The 27,018-nt window shown below is 43.0% G+C and overlaps 2 protein-coding genes across 3 annotated transcripts in view; both read right to left on the reverse strand.

Moving 5' to 3' along the window:
- Nucleotides 1-7,340: 7,340 nt before the first annotated feature.
- On the reverse strand, nt 7,341-8,578 carry LOC110534938 (5-hydroxytryptamine receptor 4-like). The gene has a single exon (XM_021619844.2). It carries the CDS (start codon nt 8,570-8,572, stop codon nt 7,478-7,480), a length of 1,095 nt encoding a protein of 364 aa, XP_021475519.2. The 5' UTR covers nt 8,573-8,578; the 3' UTR covers nt 7,341-7,477.
- Nucleotides 8,579-21,369: 12,791 nt separating this feature from the next.
- si:dkey-37g12.1 (atrial natriuretic peptide receptor 1) overlaps nt 21,370-27,018 on the reverse strand; it is a 33,477-nt gene continuing 27,828 nt past the window's right edge. The window contains exons 23-27 of one of the 2 annotated variants that reach the window (XM_021619121.2): nt 23,915-23,983; nt 23,216-23,390; nt 22,872-22,970; nt 22,268-22,359; nt 21,370-21,580 (exon numbers count right to left, since the gene is read on the reverse strand). In XM_021619121.2, coding sequence (XP_021474796.1) covers nt 21,533-21,580; nt 22,268-22,359; nt 22,872-22,970; nt 23,216-23,390; nt 23,915-23,983 — 483 coding nt within the window. In that variant the 3' untranslated portion in view covers nt 21,370-21,532. The remainder of the gene's footprint in view (nt 21,581-22,267; nt 22,360-22,871; nt 22,971-23,215; nt 23,391-23,914; nt 23,984-27,018) is intronic. The other variant, XM_021619122.2, reaches the window with a different exon arrangement.

Genomic DNA, 27,018 nt, shown 5'->3' on the forward strand with positions numbered 1-27,018 from the left:
AAAGCCGGAAGAGAGACTGACGGAAGCCCCAATCAAACGGCAAAACTCCCTCCAAAATTGAGACGTGAATTGCGGACCTCTGTCCGAAACGACGTCTGACGGAAGGCCATGAATTCTGAAAACATTCTCGATGATGATTTGTGCCGTCTCTTTAGCAGAAGGAAGCTTAGCAAGGGGAATGAAATGAGCCGCCTTAGAGAACCTATCGACAACCGTAAGAATAACAGTCTTCCCCGCTGACGAAGGCAGTCCGGTGACAAAATCTAAGGCGATGTGAGACCACGGTCGAGAGGGAATAGGAAGCGGCCTGAGACGGCCGGCAGGAGGAGAGTTACCGGACTTAGTCTGCGCGCAGACCGAACAAGCAGCCACGAAACGACGCGTGTCATGCTCCCGGGTGGGCCACCAGAAACGCTGGCGAATGGAAGCAAGCGTACCCCGAACGCCAGGGTGGCCGGCTAACTTGGCAGAGTGAGCCCACTGAAGAACGGCCAGACGAGTAGGAACGGGAACGAAAAGAAGGTTCCTAGGACAAGCGCGCGGCGACGGAGTTTGAGTGAGTGCTTGCTTTACCTGCCTCTCAATTCCCCAGACAGTCAACCCGACAACACGCCCCTCAGGGAGAATCCCCTCGGGGTCAGTGGAGGCTACTGAAGAACTGAAGAGACGAGACAAAGCATCAGGCTTGGTGTTCTTAGAGCCCGGACGATAAGAAATCACGAACTCGAAACGAGCGAAAAACAGCGCCCAACGCGCCTGACGCGCATTAAGTCGTTTGGCAGAACGGATGTACTCAAGGTTCCTATGGTCAGTCCAAACGACAAAAGGAACGGTCGCCCCCTCCAACCACTGTCGCCATTCGCCTAGGGCTAACCGGATGGCGAGCAGTTCGCGGTTACCCACATCATAGTTACGTTCCGACGGCGACAGGCGATGAGAAAAATACGCGCATGGGTGGACCTTGTCGTCAGAGAGGGAGCGCTGAGAAAGGATGGCTCCCACTCCCACCTCTGACGCGTCAACCTCGACAACGAACTGTCTAGAGACGTCAGGTGTAACAAGGATAGGAGCGGATGTAAAACGATTCTTGAGGAGATCAAAAGCTCCCTGGGCGGAAACGGACCACTTAAAGCACGTCTTGACAGAAGTAAGGGCTGTGAGAGGAGCTGCCACCTGACCGAAATTACGGATGAAACGACGATAGAAGTTCGCGAAGCCGAGAAAGCGCTGCAGCTCGACGCGTGACTTAGGGACGGGCCAATCAATGACAGCTTGGACCTTAGCGGGATCCATCTTAATGCCTTCAGCGGAAATAACAGAACCGAGAAATGTGACGGAGGAGGCATGAAAAGTGCACTTCTCAGCCTTCACAAAAAGACAATTCTCTAAAAGGCGCTGGAGGACACGTCGAACGTGCTGAACATGAATCTGGAGTGACGGTGAAAAAATCAGGATATCGTCAAGGTAAACGAAAACAAAGATGTTCAGCATGTCTCTCAGGACATCATTGACTAATGCCTGAAAGACAGCTGGAGCGTTAGCGAGGCCGAAAGGAAGAACCCGGTATTCAAAGTGCCCTAACGGAGTGTTAAACGCCGTCTTCCACTCGTCCCCCTCCCTGATGCGCACGAGATGGTAAGCGTTACGAAGGTCCAACTTAGTGAAAAACCTGGCTCCCTGCAGGATCTCGAAGGCTGAAGACATAAGAGGAAGCGGATAACGATTCTTCACTGTTATGTCATTCAGCCCTCGATAATCTATGCAGGGGCGCAGAGACCCGTCCTTCTTCTTGACAAAAAAAAACCCCGCTCCGGCGGGAGAGGAGGAGGGGACTATGGTACCGGCGTCAAGAGCTACAGACAAATAATCTTCGAGAGCCTTACGTTCGGGAGCCGACAGAGAGTATAGTCTACCCCGGGGGGGGGTGGTTCCCGGAAGGAGATCAATACTACAATCATACGACCGGTGTGGAGGAAGAGAGGTGGCCCTGGACCGACTGAACACCGTGCGCAGATCGTGATATTCCTCCGGCACCCCTGTCAAATCACCAGGCTCCTCCTGTGAAGAAGAGACAGAGGAAACAGGAGGGATAGCAGACATTAAACATTTCACATGACAAGAGACGTTCCAGGAGAGGATAGAATTACTAGACCAATTAATGGAAGGATTATGACAAACTAGCCAGGGATGGCCCAAAACAACAGGTGTAAAAGGTGAACGAAAAATTAAAAAAGAAATGGTTTCACTATGATTACCAGAAACAGTGAGGGTTAAAGGTAGCGTCTCACGCTGAATCCTGGGGAGAGGACTACCATCCAGGGCGAACAAGGCCGTGGGCTCCTTTAACTGTCTGAGAGGAATGTCATGTTCCCGAGCCCAGGTCTCGTCCATAAAACAGCCCTCCGCCCCAGAGTCTATTAAGGCACTGCAGGAAGCTGACGAACCGGTCCAGCGTAGATGGACCGACAAGGTAGTGCAGGATCTTGAAGGAGAGACAGGAGTAGTAGCGCTCACCAGTAGCCCTCCGCTTACTGACGAGCTCTGGCCTTTTACTGGACATGAAGTGACAAAATGACCAGCGGAACCGCAATAGAGACAGAGGCGGTTGGTGATTCTCCGTTCCCTCTCCTCAGTCGAGATGCGGATACCTCCCAGCTGCATGGGCTCAGCACCCGAGCCGGCAGAGGAAGATGGTAGTGATGCGGAGAGGGAGGCGACGGAGAGCGCGAGCTCCTTTCCACGAGCTCGGTGACGAAGATCAACCCGTCGCTCAATGCGAATAGCGAGTTCAATCAAGGAATCCACGCTGGAAGGAACCTCCCGGGAGAGAATCTCATCCTTTACCTCTGCGCGGAAACCCTCCAGAAGACGAGCGAGCAAGGCCGGCTCGTTCCAGCCACTGGAGACAGCAAGAGTGCGAAACTCAATAGAGTAGTCTGTTATGGATCGATTGCCTTGACATAGGGAAGACAGGGCCCTGGAAGCCTCCTCCCCAAAAACAGATCGATCAAAAACCCGTATCATCTCCTCCTTAAAGTCTTGATACTGGTTAGTACACTCAGCCCTTGCCTCCCAGATTGCCGTGCCCCACTCACGAGCCCGTCCAATAAGGAGAGATATGACGTAGGCGACACGAGCAGTGCTCCTGGAGTAAGTGTTGGGCTGGAGAGAAAACACAATATCACACTGGGTGAGGAACGAGCGGCATTCAGTGGGCTCCCCAGAGTAACACGGCGGGTTATTGATTCTGGGCTCCGGAGATTCGAAAGCCCTGGAAGTGGCCGGTGGATCGAGGCGGAGATGGTGAACCTGTTCTGTGAGGTTGGAGACTTGGGTGGCCAGGGTCTCAACGGCATGTCGAGCAGCAGACAATTCCTGCTTGTGTCTGCCTAGCATCGCTCCCTGGATCTCGACGGCTGAGTGGAGAGGATCCGAAGTCGCTGGGTCCATTCTTGGTCGGATTCTTCTGTTACGGTGCATGAATGAGGACCCAAAAGCGAATCAACTTAAACAGAGCTTCTTTAATTACCAAGCATAGGTAGGCTCAGATGGACCGGCAGATTCCGACAGGACAGGACAAGGTTACAGCAAACATGACGACAGTCTGGTTCAGGCATGAATGACACAAACAAACAAGAATCCGACAAGGACAGGAGCAGAAACAGAGAGAGATATAGGGACCTAATCAGAGGGAAAAAAGGGAACAGGTGGGGAACGGGGTGAATGGGTAGTTAGAGGAGACAAGGGACAGCTGGGGGAAAGCGGGGGAGAAAAGGTAACCTAACACGACCAGCAGAGGGAGACAGGGTGAAGGGAAAGGACAGAGACAGGACAACATGACAGTACATGACAAAACTGAAATAAAATAATTAACAAACCTCTTTGAAAAACTAAAACTATACTATACTATTATCTTTGACTCCAAAATAAACATTTTTTAAATTGATTTTTTATTTCACCTTCATTTAACCAGGTAGGCCAGTTGAGAACAAGTTCTCATTTACAACTGCGACCTGGCCAAGATAAAGCAAAGCAGTGCGAGACAAAAACAACAACACAGAGTTACACATGGAATAAACAAATGTACAGTCAATAACACAATAGAAAAAAAGTCTATATACAGTGTGTGCAAATGGCGTGAGGAGGTAAGGCAATAAATAGGCCATAGTAGCGAAGTAATTACAATTCAGAAAATTAACACTGGAGTAATAGATGTGCAGATGATAATGTGCAAGTAGAAATACTGGTGTGCAAAAGAGCAAAAAAGTTAATAAAAACAATATGGGGATGAGGTAGGTAGATTGGATGGGCTATTTACAGATGGGCTGTGTACAGCTGCATCGATCGGTTAGCTGCTCAGATAGCTGATGTTTAAAGTTAGTGAGGTCAACTTAAGCAATTTTTTCAATTAGTTCCAGTCATTGGCAGCAGAGAACTGGAAGGAAAGGTGGCCAAAGTGGGTATTGGCTTTGGGGATGACCAGTGAGATATACCTGCTGGAGCGGGTGCTACGGGTGGGTGTTGTTATGGTGACCAGTGAGCTAAGATAAGGCAGAGCTTTACCTAGCAAAGACTGAAAGATGACCAGGAGCCAGTGGGTCTGGCGATGAATATGTAGCGAGGGCCAGCCGACGAGAGCATACAGGTCGCAGTGGTGGGTGGTATATGGGGCAATGGTGACAAAATGGATGGCTGTGATAGACTACATCCAGTTGACTGAGTAGAGTGTTGGAGGCTATTTTGTAAATGACATCGCCAAAGTCGAGGATCGGTAGGATAGTCAGTTTTACGAGGATATGTTTGGCGACGTGAGTGAAGGAGGATTTTTTGTGAAATAGGAAGCCGATTCTAGATTTCATTTTGGATTGGGGTTTAATATGAGTCTGGAAGGAGAGTTTACAGTCTAGCCAGACACCTAGGTATTTGTAGTTCTCCACATATTCTAACTCAGAACTGTCCTGAATAGTGATGCTAGAAGGGCGGACGGGTGCGGGCAGCGATTGGTTGAAAAGCATGCATTTAGTTTTACTAACGTTTAAGAGCAGTTGGAGGTCACGGAAGGAGTGTTGTATGGCATTGAAGCTTGTTGGAGGTTTGTTAACACAGTGTCCAAAGAAGGGCCAGATGTATACCGAATGGTGCCGTCTGCGTAGAGGTGGATCAGTGAATCACCCGCAGCAAGAGCGGCATTGTTTATATATTCAGAGAAAAGGGTTGGCCCAAGGCTTGAACCCTGTGGTACCCCATAGAGACTGCCAGAGGTCCTATGGGGTACAACAGGCCCTCCGTATTGACACACTGAACTCTATTTGAGAAGTAGTTGGTGAACCAGGCGAAGCAGTAATTTGAGAAACCAAGGCTGTTGAGTCTGCCGATAAGAATACGGTGATTGACAGAGTCGAAAGCCTTGGCCAGGTCGATTAAGATGGCTGCACAGTACTGTCTTTTATCGATGGCGGTTATGCTATGACCCGTGACCAGCTCAGAAACTGGATTGCACAGCAGAGAAGGTACGGTGGGATTCGAAATTATCAATGATCTGTTTATTAACTTGGCTTTCAAATACTTTAGAAAGGCAGGGCAGGAGGGATAGAGGTCTGTAACAGTTTGTGTCTCGAGTGTCACCCCCTTTGAAGAGGGGGATGACCGCGGCAGATTTCTTTAGGGATGTCGGACGATACAAAAGAGAGGTTGAACAGACTGGTAATAGGGTTTGCAACAATGGCTGCGGTTAATTTTAGAAAGAGAGGGTCCAGATTGTCTAGCCCATTTGATTTAAAATAAAATAAAACCCAGCATGAATTATGTTTAGTTTAAGTTTTAGTTCAAATTTGGCCAAAACTCTAAATGGGGTTTTCAAGCCTTTTTGATTATTTTCAAGCAACTGAATCTGGCTGGTTAATGTGGCCAGGAGATGGCGATGTTTCAAAAAGGCCTAGCTTGTGCATCACTGTCACTAGCGATCACCTACTAAAAGATCAAAAAACCTCTAGGTGGCTAACTTGAATTATTCTTATATGAAAATCACCATATTTTTTGCACCAGTCTCGGCGCTATTCCTTTCAAATCCAAGTCACATTAAGATAAATCCCAAATGTGCGAAGAGACTGGTGAACCAACATTTCAAATTTGGCCTTCGTTAGCAACCGATCATCTCCCACAACACTTTCCCCCTAGCCCTCCCCGGTACACTAGCACAAGCACAAAGCCATGCCTCGCAGTTGTGTGATTTGATGATGACAAATACTTTACTCAAGGTCAATCCCATATAATTATATGGTCAGCCCCACTAAGGGTAACTTTGAATCATTATTGTACCAGACTTACATACACTGTGAGCAATGGCCTGGGAACAAGGTTACATTAAGATTGACTTTATAATTTAAACTTCGCCTGACCTTAGCTCTCAAGAACCCAGGGATATACAGCCATAGGGTTCTAATTTGAACAATTGAACACAGAGGGGCCTACATGTACAACTGTACAGACGCTGTGCCTACAAGTTGATAATCACTGCGTTCAATACGGAAACTTCAGAAATTCTATTCTCATATCAGCCCAAAATTATTTTACAAATACATTTTAACACAGATTCCCACTGAGGTTTTTTGAGCTAATGGAAACTTGGGAGGGAACCAAAAAAAACTGGTCGGCCCAAAGCTGTGTTACACAAAATAAACTATTGTGGAAATCTGTGGTAAAACTGTAAGTGTATCTTTTTAATTTGTAAAGTTATTTTTGGAGTATAATCAAGTTGAGCATTCAGTCAAGGATCAATTGTTTCTACAGTAGATAGAGCATTTCACACTTGACCAAATCACCTCAGCTAACTGAAACTAAACTGAATTCAAAATAAAAATCAAAAAGAAATAGAAATACAAGAAAAATATCAAAAACTACAATAACCTTGGTTGTGTACATCATTATATATTATAATGACGTCAATCATCATAGAAAACCCAACACTTAATCGAGTAACCAATTCAGACAAGCAGACATGACAATATATTTTGGATTGCTGAGGTTTTCAGAAATGCAAAAGAAGAGCCAGACATTGTATTTATTTACAAACTAGAACAACATTTGCTGAAGAGTAATTCATTTCTTTCTTTCTTAAATGTATTTTCTTTCTCTCTTTTTTTATGTATAACTGCTACCAAAATACAATGTTTATTTGCAACCTGTCATTTGAGTGTTTTGCAGTTCAATCTTGTGTTTATTTCAGTTTTGTCCCTCAGAAATGCACAGATTGTTTTAAATGTCAATTCCTTCATCAGTCAGGGGCTTAATTCTCTCTAATATAACAATAACAACTTCATCCCTTAAATTGTCCTCTACCTATACACAATTAGCCGGTATTGAAGCATTTTAAAAGTCTCAATCTCCCATTGGTTGTCTGTGTGTCCCGTTGCCCTCTTTCTTGGCGTGTGATAGGTCGATGCCACGTCCAGGTGTGGAGTGTTACAATTCTAGTCTCCTATTGGTTGACCTTGTGTTCGTTGCTCTCTTTTGATAAGTCCATACCCGGTGAGGAGCTCGACAGACATATCCGACATCCCATAATCATCATAAACGCCCTACGGAAGGATCTATTGAAGAACCCATACAAGAACGGGTTAAGCGACGAGTTAACGTACCCCAGCCACAGGAAAAACTCCCACACCTCCACCGCTGTGCTGTAGTCGATGAAGGGATCCACGATGTTGACGGTGAAGAAGGGAAGCCAGAAGAGTAGAAAGACCCCCATGATGATCCCCAGGGTCTTAGCTGCCTTCCTCTCCCTCCTCATGGCGTTGCGGTGCCTCTGCTTCTTGCTGGAGTCCTTGCCCACCCCGGCCGAAAACTGGCTCTCCATGGCGCTGATCTGCATGGCTTGCCGCTTGGCCGCCTTGTAGATCTTCCAGTAGGCCGCCAGCATGACACCCATGGGCAGGTAGAAGGCCACCAGGGAGGCCATGACGGCATAGACGCGGTTGACCAGGAAGACGCAGGCGTCCTCGGGCGGCATGGGCACCATGTTCACCCCTGCCTTGTGGAGGCCCAGCATGATGGGACCGAAGGAGATGAGTAACGGGACGGCCCAACAGACCACGATCAGGAAGGCTACCCGACCCTGGGACATTTTCAGGTGGTAGACCAAGGGGTTACACACGGCATAGTAGCGGTCGAAGGCAATGCAGCTGAGGTGGAAGATGGATGCGGTGCACAGCATGACGTCCAGGCTGGAGTGGACCCGGCAGAAGAGGGCGCCAAAGAGCCAACAGCCCTCCACGGTACGCACCATGCTGTAGGGCATGACCACCAACCCCACCAGGCAGTCGGCCACCGCCAAGGACATGACAAACGAGTTGGTGGGCGACTGCAGCTGCTTGTAGTAAGCGATGGCCAAGACCACCAGGAAGTTGCCCACCACCGTGCACAAGATGCCTGCCGTAAAGAAGGCATACAGGATTACCCGGGACGCCTGGTGCCTCGACGACGTAGCGCAGAAGTTCTTCAGGTTGCCATGGAGAGAAGAAAGGTTGGCATCACCATCCAGATCCACGGGCCATCCCAAACTGGTATTATCCATGGCTTGGTCTTGTTCTGTCAAAATACACACAACATCCATGATGTAAACGTTTTGGCATGATTTAGCAGTATGGTCAGACAAAACAGAAAATACCCGCCCCTGTCTTACCAATCTTACCAACACAAACAAACCACCCAGAATGATGTTGGTTCTGCTTAATCCATCCCTCTCCAAGGCACTTCATCGTTAGTTAAACCTTAAATTGTGTGTTTTTAGCCTGGCAGAAGAAGCTAATAGTTCTGGTGCCGGGTTCGGGTTCCTATCTGGACGGCAATCTCCCTGGTGATCTATCTGAGGAAAACCAGACGCTCTCTCTCTCTACAAGCCTCCCCAGCACAAAGGAAATGACAAATGAACGATGTTGGCAAATCTTATTCGAAACAATCAAACAGCGAGACACATCCCAGTAAACATGCTCACACTGGCATGATTAGCCCCATGTAATGCGCCTTTGCTATTTAATAGGAATTATTCCTTCTTCTTTTTTATACAACTTAATTAAATGCATCAATTCAGTGGGTCATTTTCCGCAACAACTAAGAGCGTCAAAGCGCGAGGCACAACTTCTCTTCTGTTTTGGTGCCATGGCTACCACGGTATGAACAGCATGAAGCGAGCCCATGCACATGGACAGATACACGCACAGAGAGCGAAGTCTTGAATCTCACTCATCTCAATATCTGCAGTGCTGCTTGTGGCAAAGTCATTTTGCTGAGTCTACCTTTAAGTTTCTCATATATATATATATATATATTTTTTTACCTTTATTTAATTAGGCAAGTCAATTAAGAACAAATTCTTATTTTCAATGACGGCCTAGGAACAGTGGGTTAACTCCCTGTTCAGGACAGAATGACAGATTTGTACCTTGTCAGCTCAGGGATTTGAACTTGCAACCTCTCGGTTGCTAGTCCTCCACTCTAACCATGTGCACTTAAGTAAGATGCCTTAATCATGGGCAGTGTACAAGAATTTAAAAAATGTATCCGTCACACAACAGAACACTTAAACTGGAACGACACTCTCTAAAAGAACTCTGTTCAAACCACCCCCCCCCCCCAAATATTCTAAAGAGTCCCCACCTTTAGCTGGGCTTGGTGTGGGCTAGCCCCTGTTGGGCTGGTGTGGGCTAGCCCCTGTTTGGCTGGTGTGGGCTAGCCCCTATTGGGCTGGTGTGGGTAGCCCCTGTTGGGCTGGTGTTGGATTGCAGGGGGCTTGCTCGAGCTGGGCTGGTGTGGGCTTGGTGTGTGCTAGCCCGTGCTCACCTTGCTCATCTACCCACATGGGGCCAATGGGGTCATGTTTGCTGGGATGATGCCCATGTGAGACTCGGAGGCGGCCATTTTGGAAAACTGTCAAGCACAATGCAAAAGAAAGCACTTTGTTTGACCTTCCCTGGGCTCCCTTTTCCCCAGTGGAACCTGCAAGAATATTCCCCTGTGGATACAGCTGTCATCAGTTCTGTTGGAATGGAACTGTCCAGCAGGAAACATAATCACACACTGTGACAGATAGACAGGCATAAAATTTTACACCTTTCAACTGAACCCTTTGGGTGACCCATTTAACCATGGCACAAAGCAGTATACTCCTTTCTCTCCTGAACATAACTGATGCTTGCAGGGTGTTCTGGGGATTTCCTATCCGGCAGGTTGGTAGAGTAGCTTGTTAGTGGTCAAGTATGGTGTCCATATAAGAAATAGCATCTGTCCACAAACTGTTCTAATGTGTCCACTATACTCCTGAAAAGGACTGATTGAAAGCAGGGTGAGCACTGCTTTGCTGTTGCAGTGAAAATGTCTAATCTGCTAGACATTATCATGCACAGTGAACGTAATATTACTCAGATGGGCGTTTGGTACGCAACTCATCGAGTGACTGCGGTAGGAAAGCAGCAGCTGGAGGTGTTCATTGTTTGGGAGACTAAAGCAGAGGAAGCATAGAGAAACGGTTCTGGTTCAGTAAGAATAGCTTTTTAATTAACACCAAAGGGACTGTAAGTGCTGTAATGAGGGGAAAGGGAAGGGGGCCGAGTGAAGCAATATCCCCTGCTCCTGTCAGTCACACTGACATGTCAAAACAAAGGCCTTCGTCATCATCATCGTCTTTATCACGGTCACGATACTTGTGAATATTCTTGCCACTACTACCATCATTATCATCAACAACACTGTCATTCATATTCTGGTCATCTTAGTCGTCATCGTTGTCATCATTCTCATGAGCAGAATTCACGCTTTTACGAGAGAGCAAATAGCAGGAAGGAACACCATTCCTCTCATCTTATGACAGTTGACCTGATTCTATCAGATAGTTCTCACCTTTCCTTATTTATACTTAAAAACAAGCAACTCCACATAACCTACTTATATCGAAACAGAATCTAATCAAAGTTCTCGGCCTGACACAGAATGTCTTGTCTCAAATATCAACATATTCCCTATATAGTGCACACGTTTTACTAGGGCCCCACACCACTATAAAGAGTATAGGGTGCCATTTACTATGCAGACAGAGAATGTCTGTGGGACAATTAATGGGACAAGCAGTTCGATTTGGATTGTCGCAGACTCCACATTTACAGAAAGTTTTAACTCAATCAGTAAATCAGTGGGTCAAATCAACTAGGCTTCTCTGAAAATAATCTCCACTAAACTCGATGTGTTGGCTCTTTCCAGTGCATGATGGGTTTTGGGAGTTTTGGACATTGGTTCAATAGATCAAGGGCCACGATGGATCTCGGTCGATGTGATTACAGAAATATGTTATGTTCTCCCAACTTCACAGACAGACAGACTCCACACAGTGTGCACACACACACACACCACCCCACACACAAACACCTTCAACACACAGTATGAGTACAAGCTAAAATAGTAACTCTACCCAGTGCACATAGGGTTGCTTGTTGCTTCTGGTCTTCTAAGAAGGGGGCGTGTGAACAGACACAGACAGACAGAACACGGCGCCCACTACTGAGTGGTCAAGAGAGGAGGGCAGAACACATCAGAACACAGGAGCAGGGAATGTGTGTGGGTGTTTGTGCGTGTCTTTCTGTGAGGTTGGAAGAACGTGTGTGTGAGAGAGAGAGAGCCTGTCTTCCTTAACAGGATCTCATACTTTCGATGTAATATGGATGAACATCTATTTTTGACTCGTTCATTTTGTGTGGTTACAGGATAAGAACAGAAACTGAGTCATTGAACACTGGTCACCTTAATCATGTTTATACTGTATTCTAGTCATGGCTCATCCTATATAACTACTGCTGTACACCTTTTCTATTCAAATACTGTCCATACTGTCTAAACACACCATTATATACATATACACAAACAAATATATATATATATATATATATATATATATTCTGCACTCTTACAGTACTCAATCTGATATATCTTTCTTTTTTGGGGGGGGGGGGGTTATGTGTTTAGTTTTTTAATGTTTTATTTTATTACTGAACTGTTGGAGCGAGAAACACAAGCATTTCACTGCACCTGCGATAACCTCTGCAAATCTGTGCACGTGACCAATAAACGTAGATTTGTCTTGATTCTAAACAACTCAACGAGTTAAGTTTACAGTAGGTATTCATTCTGAGTGGTTAAAAGGTTAGGACTATTACTTTCAAGTTTCAAGTATTCTCGCGGCTTGCTAGAGCATTGTGAACTGCGGCGGTACAGTGCTCTAAGCATCGCTCTTCGGCTCACGAACACCACGGGTTGGCGCCCGGTGCTGGGTAATCTTTTTATTTTTTGGGAGTGCCGAAGAAGGCCTATATCGATGTTCTCAAGACCTTTCCAGACTCCAAAATCGCTGTCTATCTGTGGCGATCAGGCTGGTCTTCCTGTCTATCGAGTGTTGTGTCCATATATCTGCATCATTTGAGAATCACTGCAGAGAGGATTTGATGCAACGTTGCTAACAACCACCAACATTAAACATTTACTTTCCATGACCAGAGGAGTGCAACACAGTTAGTCTATATAAAACCCATAATAGCATGAAGCTCATTAAAATCCATTGGAGTGGACAGCACACTCTACTCTAATCGATTTTGGATGTCCTCTATTTGTTTAGCTTCTACCTATTATCTAATCATTACTAATGACTGACACTTATCGTTTCCTTCTCATCCCTTTTAATCTATCCACACATTCAAAAGCTGAGGGATTGTGTGTTGGGATTGTTCATTAGGGTGCAGCATTTCAAAAGATTGTGCAACGGAAGACGTATCTTCCCATTTCAGCCGAGTTTCTTCTGTTTTGTGCCTTGTGAAAAAATACCTTGGCGTGGAGTTAGCCTATTGCACTTTTGAGTCATGTTATTTTTGTACGAGCACTCCTATGGCATTATCTAAAGTAAGCAGATTCACTTCACTTTCTATTGGAAGTGAGAGGTTGTTCCAAATTGTCTAGCAGTATATTTATCATTACTGTAAATCCATCATTTATCATTTTGAGAGTATCACTTGATATCTTTGTCAGAAGGGTAGCATGTGAGTTTAGTAATAATTGCAAATGATTCATTCAAATGAATCCTAATTTGACTCCTGGCCGGTTTATATGAGTTTTATTACTTTCAGTGCTGACAGATTTATCACAGATTAAAAATGCTAGATGTTCACCAGGGGTCAATTTACATGTATGGCTGTGGATTGTGTATTTAATTGTGGAAATGTGGAAACTGATACCGATATAAACTGGGACTGGACTAAATTTACAATGTAGAAAATAATATTGTCACTGCTCAAAAACGGCATGTTATGCCACAGTGAGAAAATGACAATGAACCTAAGCAAGACAATGGCAAAGCACACATAACACAACATGTCTAACCAATGTGACATGGTTTAACCAATGTTAAAATGTGTTTACTAAAGAGCTAGTGATATTGTTATCAAACTTATAATAAAGCTGTGAACTGTAACTTTGCACATTCATCCAAATGTATTTGAATTTGCCGGATTTAACCAGCCGGCTAATTTTCATCCGCACTCATAATTGAGTCAAATTATTCAAGATACCATCTGTAGTCAATAGAGACGAATTCCAATTCATCCAACTCTTGATTTGAAAATGTTTTATCTACAAAAGAATGCCTGGCACAAACACCTTTTTTTAAGAAAACAGGAAAAGCGTGAAAGCACATTAAGGAACGATAGTACTCACCTGTGATTGAGACAGTTGGTCGTCCGTCCTCATTTCACATCACAGGACAACGAGCCTGGTTCCTTTCTTATCTCTCATCTCTCATCACGATGAAGGGATGAGGAGATGCGGAGGTGTGTATCGCTCTAATGAAAGGCACTAATCAAGGTAAACTAAGACAGTCCCCTGTCATCATACACAAAAGGGTGGATGGGTGACAAAAAGGGAGGTGGTCTCGGGAAAGGCAGGGTTGGGCATTGTGATGCTAATACTGACACTTGTCTCTCACTTTCATCCCTCTGTAAAAGACACCTTTGCTACATCCCATGACTCTATCGGCTTGATTCTACCAGAGGATAGGAACGACTCACATACTGTGCAAGACTACTACCCACAAGACTATATTAGCCCGCAGAGATAAAGCCAAGGCATTAACTCTGGGAGCCAATGCAAGTCTTCAGGTCTCAGGCAAGGTTACTCTTCACTTGAGTGTGGTTCCAAACCACCCTGTTACATGAGCATAAGTGCATAGTGGGTGACTACCTGAGCATCTGATAGGTACCTACCATCCCCGCTGTCCTCCAACCACTAGACAAGGGCTGTGTTCCAAATAGCACCCTAATATCTATATAGTGCACTCCCTTTGACTACGGCCCGGGTCTCTTTAGGGAATAGGGTGCCTTTGGTACGCAGCCTGGCTCTCACGCTCTTCTTTCATCTCCCCAGTAATGCATTAAAGTGGAGCCAATTTCCCCACCCCTATTCTACATACCTGGGTTCTCTAGCTCAGCCAGGGATGGGGACCACTGTCTGTCTCAAGTGTAGCATGGCGGATGTATTTGAATTAATTAACCATGCTGGGAGTTTTTTAATTAAGCAGGGATGAAAGGCCTTGTTCGCTTGCCCAACTAGTGTTTTTTCAGACCAGTCATTCATATGTGTAATGTGAGTGTTTCCCTCCGCAGCGGAGAGGAGAGGAAAGGTGAGGAAGAGATGGTCGGCGGGCACATCTGTTGCTTTTGAAAAGGAAGGACGTGGTTGGATTCTTGGGCGATTTGTTATGCTCACTCAAGGGGGTTTAATTGGCCTGGCTGTTTAATCGAGAACATGATCACGCATACTATTATAGGAAGAGGCAGCATGAGGGTTATGGTGGGGCAGAATATGTTTTAATGTTGTCAATGTGCAACTGATGTAACAGAGGCGAGTCGGTGGAGTAAACCATGCTCAAGTAACCTTATCTTGCTTTGGCTAAAATACTTATATGATCTATTGTTTATTTGTGTCCCTCAAGATGGGTCCTTTCTCACAACAATGGCACCTAATTGTTTCTGTGAGTCCCAGAAAAAACACTCACGGCCAATTACAAAATCCTCTCAACCCTTATCCCCCAAAAACTGCCCCAAAAGTACCTCTAAATGTTAAAGGGCTATCAGTTGTCTGCCACAAGAGATTGATGGATTACAGTGGAGTCGGATGGCTCGCTCGACCTGCGATCAAATAGTATCTGTTTTCTTCTAAACACTTTGAATATTTGATTGAAACTGCCTAGAGTGCAGGATGGGAAGGGACTTTCAATCAAACTCTCATGAAAGAAAACAAGTACAATTTGAATCCAGGTCTAATTGTCTCTGACTGTTACTCTGGGCAGGGCCAGGGCACTGTGACCCAGACTAACACATGGAATTGTTTTAAGACTGTCATACCAAGGATCATTTAGATATTTGAATTTGAATTAAGGTATCAAAAATATATATATAAAAAAATTATTGGATGAAAAATGTCATTTGGCATTTCTGTTATTCGCCAATAGAAACACATTGAATAACAGATTCACTATGTCATGACTCTCGCTCCTGGGTGAGGATCAAAGATAGCCCCCTCCCTCTCACTCTCCCACCAGAGAGGAAGAGGGGGAGTGGGGCCGGTTCTTTGACATCAACGACCGACCGGTCGTAAACTTTCTCTCTCTTGCACTGCAGTATGGATAAGTCAAAAATCCTTTGTGTGTAGAGAGAGACTATTGCCAAAATCTCAAACCTCAAAAGATTGGACATGGGAGCATTAGTTTTCAAATCCAAACGTCTATATCCCCACCAACCATTCCAAACAATAAATCCTGTCAAAAGTTTGTTTTGTGATATCATTACGACGGTATAACTAAATAACTAACTCTACAACTGCATACGTCCCAGATATCTGATTTACATCTAAATGTTGTAAAACTTATGTGATTAAATATTCAACTATTTGTGTGAACATTAAATGTGATTTTAGCCTTCTAGAGCATAATTGTTTTTCATGTAAGCTTTTGCCCAGTCAGTGACCACGCCCACGTGAGGCATTGTGACAACGTGATGGAACCGCCTTTCAAGGTGAGTGCATAAAATGACTGCTAATGAAATTTTCATTAGAACAGAAAGCATGGAGCGGTGGCTACACGTTGAAATTGTTTAAAACTACTAGACCAGAAAGTGTGGAGTGGTGGCTACACGTTAAAATTGTTTAAAACATAAAGACCAATATATGTGCAGTGTGAGCTGAATACGTTCAAATGGTTTAAAACTACCAGACCAGAAAATGATAAAACTCTAACTTTCGAGTAAAGAAGATAAAGACTACATCGGATCCTTCAGTCTGCAGCTGTTTACCGCGTGTGTACCTTTGAAGGATCTAGTGTAATGAACTACTACAACTGAGAATATTGTGACCTCTGGTGGACAACCAGAGACTTACATCGAACTACTCACCATAGACCGACGAGTGGTTTCAACAGAGAGATGACTAAGGAATACAAGAGTAAATGTGTGTTGCATTTCTTTTCGAATGAGTGGTATTTCATGTTCATTTTTCATGAGCATAGCTTCCACATGTACAGTGAGGGGGAAAAAGTATTTGATCTCCTGCTGATTTTGTACGTTTGCCCACTGGCAAAGAAATGATTCGTCTATCATTTTAATGGTAGGTTTATTTGAACAGAATAACACAAAAAAATCCAGAAAAATGCATGTCTAAAATGTTATAAATTGATTTGCATTTTAATGAGGGAAATAAGTATGGATGGCATCGATATATTCTTGAGTTAATTCGAGAAACGGTAACACATTAAACAAACTTTTTCGGTGGTGCCCCAAGTTACTAATGAGTTAATTGTTACATTATTAATTGAATCATGTAATAATTAAACATAGTTCATTGATTTGATAAAATAGCCATTGTCACATTAATCACATCACGACAACTACATGGAACAACAGATAATTCCCCCCAAAAATCGAAATTAAGTTTGTTCTGGAGTGTCTGTCCTATATCTGAGAGATATGAGAAATATAAAGATTATTTATCTCATTATTTTAGGCACTAAACTATCGCCATACATGCTTTCATATTTTTTTTACTGGTATTGGGACCTTCAGACGAGTCATGTGAGGGTTGTGGAGAACACCATCATGTTCGTGAGCGTCTCAGACTGACTCCGACAGGGGGGTCATATTAGTGTGTAGCCCAAACCGCTCGGACGCTACAGACAAAAGTTGGCAGAAGAGGCTGCACCAACTTCATACGAGTCTTGTGAGGTTGTCAAACCCATCTCAGCCCTGTGCATCTCAGCCCTGTGCATAATTATACTTTCATATCCTATTTCACTGCTATTGCTATGGAGACCAATTCAATATTCATGAGTTTGTATATTAGGGATCAATTCATCCTCATCTGCGTTCCTTTAATGAAGTCGGGATGCTTTCAAATAAGACATTTGTGTGTATTAAAACGTAATCTTTTAATACAGTGCTGCATTCAGACTAAGTTCCTTTGATACACTTCCATAATATCCAATCATACAAAATGTGACACATTTCCTAACTGCTAAAGGTCTTCCATGTACTTATTATTAATAGTTTTATTAGGGGTGTGTCCCAAATGGCACCCTATTCACTACATGGTGCACTACTTTTGACCAGGGCCCTATGGATATGTAGGGAATAATGTGCCATTTCGGAAGGACACTAGATGTACTGTACCACCCGACACCTAATGCGTATGAAATGTCAACTCCACAGACTAAAAACCTGTATTGAATCAAGGATAGCAGAAGACTGGTCCTCGTCTCTAAACAACAATAGCTGGTGCAATAATGTTCCCTATTAACATACTGTATATATTCTGAAGAACACACATCAAACAACACACATTAAAGGGGGGTAAATGTTTACTAAAGGTTCATGTTAAATAAAACATTTATCAAAAATATTTTGGGGAACTGCTTAATAAAGGTTTGAGACCTGACCAGACTAGACCATAACAGTAGACAAGAAAGAAAACTGTCCAAGTGGGCCACCTTTAAATAGTCACACTGAGGGTGAACGTAGTGCTTTAAGAAATACAAAGCCTGGCATTTTAGATCAATAAAAGAACCTTAAACTATGACACACTAGGATCACCTTTTCAATGGACAATCTTCAAGCATGCAGAGCAACCTTTAAAGCCATCTGTTATGAGTCATTTTTGTAAGGGTTTTAACCTTTATCTGTCTCTCTTTTGTCCCTCCTCCCTCACTAAAAGGTGCACCCCTTGGGGTACCCAGGACTGAGTTTTGGAAACGCTGACTTAGGAGTTTAGTTGCATCAGTAGGACTATGTCTGTGTTCCAAACGGCACTATATTCCCTATATAGTGCACTACTTTTGATTCCTTACATAGTGCTTACAATTTATAGGCTGAGGTAATAGAGTGCCATTTGGAAAGAGGCCCATTTCAGGGAAGGCAATCACAGGAAGGAGGACCAGGAAGTAAAAGTTTATGAGTCATTTTCCCTTTAGAAATGGTCTATGGACGTCACATAGTAGCTTTCATGATCTTAACTTGCCATAGTATTCAATGTAGCATCTGGCTGCTATCCAAAACGCAAGCCAAATCTAGTGTACAACTGAACAGTGCATGCCATTTCTAATTGTTGTTTTCCCTGTATGCACTCTCTAACTATTGGCAAGCTCAAAACCTCCTGGCTGATCAGTTTAAATTTCTCCTTGATCTTCTTTAATAAATTGATTCATTTTGTTGTCAGTTACTCTTTTCCTGGGAAATCACGAGTCTTGAAAGGTGATGCATGGTCAGATGAAACCCCGTTGACAGAAACCAAAATAACATGGGACAGGACCAAAGTCCTTTATTTTGTTTTGCCGCATAGAAACCAGCAGCAAAGGCCAAGAGAGAAGAATGTTGCATCAAAAGAAGTTCATTTCAACAACTGTAATTTGAAGCAACATTAAGATCCAATATTCAAAGCCATTTCAAGGCGATAATTAAGAGACTGCACTCTCCAGAGCTTTTAGCGGTGGCCCTAATGATCAAGCTGGTCCTAGGTAGGTACTTGATAGAAGAGTAGGGGAGTGAGTGTGCGTGTGTGTGTCTGTGTGTGTGCTGTCGGTCAATGGCCTGAATGGCCTGTTATTGTCAAGTCTAATTTAGTCCTAACGATTGATCTCTCCTAAACGATCTGCCACTGAGTCAAAACAATGATAAACAATGTTTTCCATTAAAATGTGCTGACACAGGCTGCACCCGTTTAGGAAGTGAACTAAGCTGAACTAGCTTATCACTCTGGTACAGAGTCAAATTACCATTATCACTGCTCAATAAAAGAGCTTCATTAGTTGCGTAATCTATCCAAATTGGTTCTTAACAAAGAAATGTTGTGAGAAATGTAGTGGATCACATAACATGACAGATATGTTCCACTCTACTAGAGTCTCACACATCAATCATTTGTGAAACAATATATATATATAAATTGTTTTTTAGTTTTTTTGTGATTACATAAGATTTGAAAAATATATACTGTATATAAAATAATGTTGAAATATATAACAACTCTAGTGAATAGAGCTGGCTCTTTAAATGTGAACCAATAAATAAGAAGCCATACAAAAAACATAAAGGTAGAGAAAATGCTGTACATTACACAACATCCAAGAGTCGGAACGGTGATAGCGTTGATATTACATCTGTTTTTCAAAGAATAAGCATTTGCTCAGTGATCCTTGACATTGCACTCAAACTACAGATTGCAACCACAAAAAAATTTAATGGAATAAGCTGCAGTACATACAAACACAGTTGAAGTTGGATGTTTACATACACCTTAGCCAAATACATTTAAACTCAGTTTTTCACATTTCCTGACATTTAATCCGAGTTAAAATTACCTGTTTAGGTTCACCATTTTATTAAGAATGTGAAATGTCAGAATAATAGTAGAGAGAATGATTTATTTCAGCTTTTATATCTTTCATCACATTCCCAGTGGGTCAGAAGTTTGCATACACTCAATTGGTATTTGGTAGCATTCCCTTTAAATTGCTTAACTTGGGTCAAACGTTTCAGGTAGCCTTCCACAAGCTTCCCACAATAAGTTGGGTGAATTTTGGCCCTTTCCTCCTGACAGAGCTGGTGTAACTGAGTCAGGTTTGTAGGCCTCCTTGCTCACACATGCTTTTTCAGTTCTACCCACATATTTTATATAGGATTGAGGTCAGGGCTTTGTGATGGCCAATCCAATACCTTGACTTTGTTGTCCTTATGCCATTTTTCCACAACTTTGGAAGTATGCTTGGGGTCATTGTCCATTTGGAAGACCCATTTGCGACCAACCTTTAACTTCCTGACTGATGTCTGGAGATGTTGCTTCAATACATTCATATAATTTTCCTTTGTCATTGTGCCATTTATTTTGTGAAGTGCACCAGTCCCTCCTGCAGCAAAGCACCCCCAAAACATGATGCTGCCACCCCCGTGATTCACGGTTGGGATGGTGTTCTTCGGCTTGCAAGCCTCCCTCTTTTTTCTCCAAACATGATGATGCTCATTATGGCCAAACAGTTCTAATTTTGTTTCATCAGACCAGAGGACATTTCTCCAAAAAGTGCAATCTTTGTCCCCATGTGCAGTTGCAAAACGTAGTCTGGCTTTTTTATGGAGGTTATGGAGCAGTGGCTTCTTCGTTGCTGAGCGGCCTTTCAGGTTACGTCGATATAGGACTTGTATTACTGAGGAAATAGATACTTTTGTACCTGTTACCTCCAGCATCTTCACAAGGTCCTTTTCTGTTGTTCTGGGATGATTTGCACTTTTCGCACCAAAGTACGTTCATGTCTAGGAGGCAGAACGCGTCTCCTTCCTGAGCGGTATGACGGCTGCTTGGTCCCATGGTGTTTATACTTGCGTACTATTGTTTGTACAGATGAACGTGGTACCTTCAGGCGTTTGGAAATTGCTCCTAAGGATGAACCAGACTTGTGGAGGTCTACAATTTTTTTCTGAGGTCTTGGCTGATTTCTTTGATTTTCCCATGATGTCAAGCAGAGGCACTGAGTTTGAAGGTAGGCCTTGAAATACATCCACAGGTACACCTCCAATTGACTCAAATTGGCCTATCAGAAGCTTCTAAAGCCATGACATCATTTTCTGGAATTTTACAAGCTGTTTAAAGGCACAGTCAACTTAGTGTATGTAAACTTCTGACCCACTGGAATTGTGATACAGTGAATTATAAGTGAAATAATCTGTTTGTGAACATTTGTTGGAAAAATGACTTGTGTCATGCACAAAGTAGATGTCCTAACCGACTTGCCAAAACTACAGTTTGTTAACAAGACATTTGTGGAGTGGTTGAATAACGAGTTTTAATGACTCCAACCTAAGTGTACGTAAACTTCCGACATCAACTGTACATCAGATTTTTTTTATTTTTAAAGATTTGATCTTTACTCCTGAGAGACGGACCAAATCAAATTACTGAAAACATAACATTTTCATTGGTCTTCTCCCAAAAGCCAGAATGTCCTCACAAGCCCCTTCCCCTGCAATAAAACAAAGAGAGGGAACATTTTTAGTGGACAAACTTAGAAATTGCCTTCAATATAAAAAGCTGTCAAAAGCAGCCAAACTTATTTTTATCCCATGCCCCAGCTGTGGCCAATCAACTAAAATGGCCGCTACTTTACAAACATGCTGCATGCTTTGTATGCTTTTGTGTATCCTCCTTAATAGATACAAATTAGAGGAGATAGGGGTCATACAAAAAGCAGTAACCCATTTGTTTAATTTGGATTTATCTTCTTCTCCATCTACAGAATGATCTGCAAAGTCCTAGCGGAATTGGTCTACTTGTATATGCTTTGTTAGCCTGAACCAGTGCATATACCTAAAGCCATCTCACCAAGCTATAGGGGAAACATATTTGTATCAGGTTATTACATCAGAGTTTTTAGAATCGTCTCCCCTCACTTGGACACGACCCCTGGTTATATCACTAATGATATAAGATAAGGTACGATAAGATGTACTTTAATGTCCATTAACTCACAGGAAATGTGTCTTTATGCTCACAAGTCACAAACTAAAAAGACAACCCATTCTTTTTGAAACCATGATTTCATTTAGCTGATGTCAGAGATGGTGGTTTAGAGGTAGGCCTAAGTGCAGGATGTTGTGGGTGTGTAAGTGTGTCCCTCTACGATATTTATGTGTGTAAAGAGCTCCTGTACCTTCATGTGGATGTCTCCTCTCAGCTCACAGCGGAACGTCCTAAATGTGTCCAGGAGAGCTTTAGTGGAGCTGCTCACATGGATCTTCAATGCTGAAGAGGACAATAAACACTTTCACAAACACTGACGATGACCTTACAGTCAAAATGTTTGTTTTACTCTTGTCGCCTTTGAAATTAATAAATATCATCAAATAACCACTCTCTTTTTGGAGTGCCGACCCTCTACACGGAATGTTAGGTTTTGATTTTGGCAAAAGCACCAATTCGGAATGCAGTGGTTTCAAGAACCTTTGAGAACAGCAGAGACATAATGAATACTGAAGAGAATGGTTGGTGGTAGTAGGAGTGCTTCTTACTGTAGCATACAGGGTTCATTATCAGAGTATTAGGAAGGGTGCACTTTGGATGAAAGGCAATAAAATAAAAATGATATTCCTTTTTTGGCAATAAAATATATATATTTCATTCGAGGCAGTGAAGGCACTCTAGCTTTAACTCCTAAAAGCCTTTATTTTGTATGTGATTTGCATATTTTCCTCGTAGACATTTTGAATGAAGGGAGACATTTTTTGATAGTATAGAAAGTCGTGATGTGAGCTTACGTGAGCCGTGCGACTCCATCCGCGAGGCAGTGTTAACTGTGTCTCCGAACAAACAGAACCGGGGCATCTTCAGTCCCACTACACCAGCCACACATGGACCTGTGAGACAGATTTTAAAGGCCAAAAACAGGGTGTGCTGGCGAACAGTTCGAAGCGGTTGGCTGTCCTATCGCCTCTGACCACAAAACAACATTTCCTGTTCATTTCCCAACGATTCTACATGATGAAATCGCCACACTTCATCAAAAACCCAGCAGATGATCTACTGCGGATGGCCGACGTTCGTTAGGGTGTTTCCTATCCTTAAGACTACAGTTTATCTTAGTTTAGGATGGGCTTTGTACCTGAGTGGAGTCCAATGCGGACTTTGAGCTGCTGCTGGGGCACGTGTGGACTGTTGTACTGTCTCATACCCCGCACCACTGCCAGAGACATGCGGGCGATCTCCTTCGCATGGTCGTCCCCGTTTCTAATGGGCAGGCCAGATACCACCATGTACGCGTCGCCAATGGTCTCCACCTGAAAAAGAGGATGGTAAAGGTCATCCATTTTGATGGGACAGTAGTCCATGTCGATCCCACTCAGATCAAGGAGAAAAGATAATTGTATTGTCACAAAATGACAATTAGACTTCAGCGCTCTGGCCTACAGGGTAAAAAGGTAAAAACAGACATATTACATGCATACAACATTACACACATTGAACAGTACATTTACAATCTATACAGCACAGGAGGCTGCTGAGGGGAGAACGGCTCCCAATAATGGCCAGAACGGAGCTATGGAATGGCATCAAACACATGGAAACCATATAACAAGCAATATAGATGTAGGATCTTAATTTCAGCAAATGTGAATTAATATGCGGATTATAATTAATGGACATTTTTGTAGGGGTTGATACATTTTTCATTAGGGGAAATCAAGTCTGAAATTTCTAAGTGGAAATACAAACAAGTTTGCATTTCCTGCTTTGCTGGAACATTCTCAGCAACAAAATAGTGATCAAATTAAGATCCTACATCTGTGGATTGTTGGTCTACCTTGTAAACATCGTGGTGGTCGATGATATTGTCAAAGTACGTGTACAGGTCATTCAGCACATTCACCACCTAAAGGGAAAGAAACTTTCAGCATTGAGGCATTTTTTGGTCTCATCTCACATGCATGAACACAGATGTAAGATCTTAATTTGAGCCAGTTCACTACAGCAGGAAAATAATCCCGCAGCAACCAGAAATGTGAATTATTATGCGGATTATAATTAATAGACATTTTTGTGGGGGTTGATTACAAACTTCAGTAGCCTTTTTAAACCTCAAATACACTACAAGTTAGGGTAGTTCTTCTTCAACATGGTGATCAAATGAAGATCCTATATATGCACACACACACACACACACACACACACACACACACACACACACACACACACACACACACACACACACACACAGCGGTGTGTATTCATGGTTGCCAAGGGAAGCCAAGCTTCCTCAAATATTTGATCAATAAAAATGTATTAATAATAATTTCTCTTTCATCTCTCTGTGTGTTCATCATTTTCATTTGGCCTCCCTTGAGAAGAAAATATATAAAATAATTAGCCAATCAGCATTGAGCTGAGCTCAACTGTGGGTTGTCCTGGCGCAGCAAATCGCCCCCAAGAGAGGTCAGTTTGGATTTGGCTTCACACCAATCAAATCACATCCTAAGCAAAACATCATAATGGTCAAAAAAACGTGTCTGTTTCTGGTCTGCTTGTGTTGATGTCCTGCATTAGCTAGCTTGCTAAATCGGCCTATTCCTAAGCCATGGATGGAGATGTGGATTTGGCCTTGTGGTTTTGACTTCATTCTCTGTCCAGGCCAATGATTATGATAGAGATTCTGATCTAACCATATATTCATATATTGTGCCACTGGCCTGATTTAAGTTTTTGAAGTTGCATATGTACAGTGGCAAGAAAAAGTAGGTGAACCCTTAGGAATTACCTGTATTTCTGCATATATTGGTCATCAAATTTGATCTGATCTTCATCTAAGTCACAAAAGACAAACATAGTGTGCTTAAACTAATAACACACAAATTATTGTATTTTTCTTCCCTATATTGAATAGATAATTTAAACATTCACAGTGTAGGTAGGAAAAAGTATATGAAAACCTAGGTTAAGGACTTCTCCAAAAGCTAATTGGAGTCAGGAGTCAGCTAACCTGGAGACCAATCAATGAGACGAGATTGGAGATGTTGGTTAGAGCTGCCTTGCTCTATAAAAAAACTCACAAAATTTGAGTTTGCTATTCACAAGAATCATTGCCTGATGTGAACCATGCCTCGAACAAAAGAGATCTTAGAAGACCTAAGATTAAGAATTGTTGACTTGCATAAAGCTGGAAAGGGTTACAAAAGTATCGTTAAAAGCCTTGATGTTCATCAGTCCACGGTAAGACGAATTGTCTATAAATGGAGAAAGTTCAGCACTGTTGCTACTCTCCCTAGGAGTGGCCATCCTGCAAAGATGACTGCAAGAGCACAGAGCAGAATGCTCAATGAGGTTAAGAAGAATCCCAGAGTGTCAGCTAAAGACTTACAGAAATCTCTGGAACATGCTAACATCTCTGTTGATGAGTCCACGATACGTAAAACACAAAAAAAGAATGGTGTTCATGGGAGGACACGACGGAAGAAGCCACTGCTGTCCATTAAAAATATTGCTGCACGTCTGAAGTTTGCAAAAGTGCACCTGGATGTTCCACAGCGCTACTGGCTAAATATTCTGTGGACAGATACAACTACAGTTGAGTTGTTTAGAAGGAACACACAACACTCTATGAAGAAAAAAAGGCACAGCACACCAACATCAAAACATCATCCCAACTGTAAAGTATGGTGGAGGGAGCATCATGGTTTGGGGCTGCTTTGCTGCCTCAGGGCCTGGACAGCTTGCTATCATCGACGGAAAAATGAATTCCCAAGTTTATCAAGACATTTTGCAGGAGGATGTTAGGCTATCTGTCCGCCAATTGAAGCTCAACAGAAGTTGTGTGATGCAACAGGACAACGTCCCAAAACACATAAGTAAATCAACAACAGAATGGCTTCAACAGAAGAAAATACGCCTTCTGGAGTTGCCCAGTCAGAGTCATGACCTCAACCCAATTGAGATGCTGTGGCATGACCTCAAGAGAGCGGTTCACACCAGACATCCCAAGAATATTGCTGAACTGAAACAGTTTTGTAAAGAGGAATGGTCCAAAATTCCTCCTGACCGTTGTGCAGGTCTGATCCGCAACTATAGAAAATGTTTGGTTGAGGTTAACCAGTTATTAAATCCAAGGGTTCACATATTTTTTCCACACTGCACTGTGAATGTTTACACGGTGTGTTCAATAAAGTCAAAAAAAGCATCATTGTTTGTGTGTTATTAGTTCAAGCAGACTGCCTAGTAGGCTAATGTTAACTAGCTAGTTAACTTAGCTGGTTGATTGTTGCCCACGCGAGTAATTTGGCTAGCAGGCATTTTAGCTAGGTAGCCTATGAAAACTAAAAGTAAAATCATACTGTATGACAGAACCATAGACCGTTTTGCCAAAACTAAAGAAAGGAGGATGGCATTGGCGTTCAACTAGTCTACAAGTAGGTGAGTTTAAAAAAATGGTTTTACTTGGCATATACAGCCTTGTTGATTTGATGATGTTTAAATGTTTAAGTGTAAATAGTGCTGGAATAGCAGATGCAGTGCTCCTGTTGTCTTTGTGATGACTTACAGTAACTCCAGTAGTTATACAGTGCTTTTCAGAAAGTATTCAGACCCCTAGACTTTTCTACATTTTGTTACGTTACAGCCTTATTCTAAAATAGATTGAATAGTTTTTCCCTCATCAATCTACACAGAACACCCCATTATGGCAAAGCAAACACAGGTTTTTAGAAATGTTTGCTAATTTATCATTCAACTCTTTCCTCAGTACTTTGAAGCACCTTTGGCAGCGACTACAGCCTCGAGTCTTCTTGGGTATGATGCTACAAGCTTGGAACATCTGTATTTATGGCGTTTCTCCCATTCTTCTCTGTGGATCCTCTCAAGCTCTGTCAGGTTGGATTGGGAGAGTTGCTGCATAGCTATTTCCAGGTCTCTCCAGAG

The sequence above is a fragment of the Oncorhynchus mykiss genome, chromosome 10, assembly GCF_013265735.2.
Source record: "Oncorhynchus mykiss isolate Arlee chromosome 10, USDA_OmykA_1.1, whole genome shotgun sequence".
Taxonomy (NCBI): domain Eukaryota; kingdom Metazoa; phylum Chordata; class Actinopteri; order Salmoniformes; family Salmonidae; genus Oncorhynchus; species Oncorhynchus mykiss.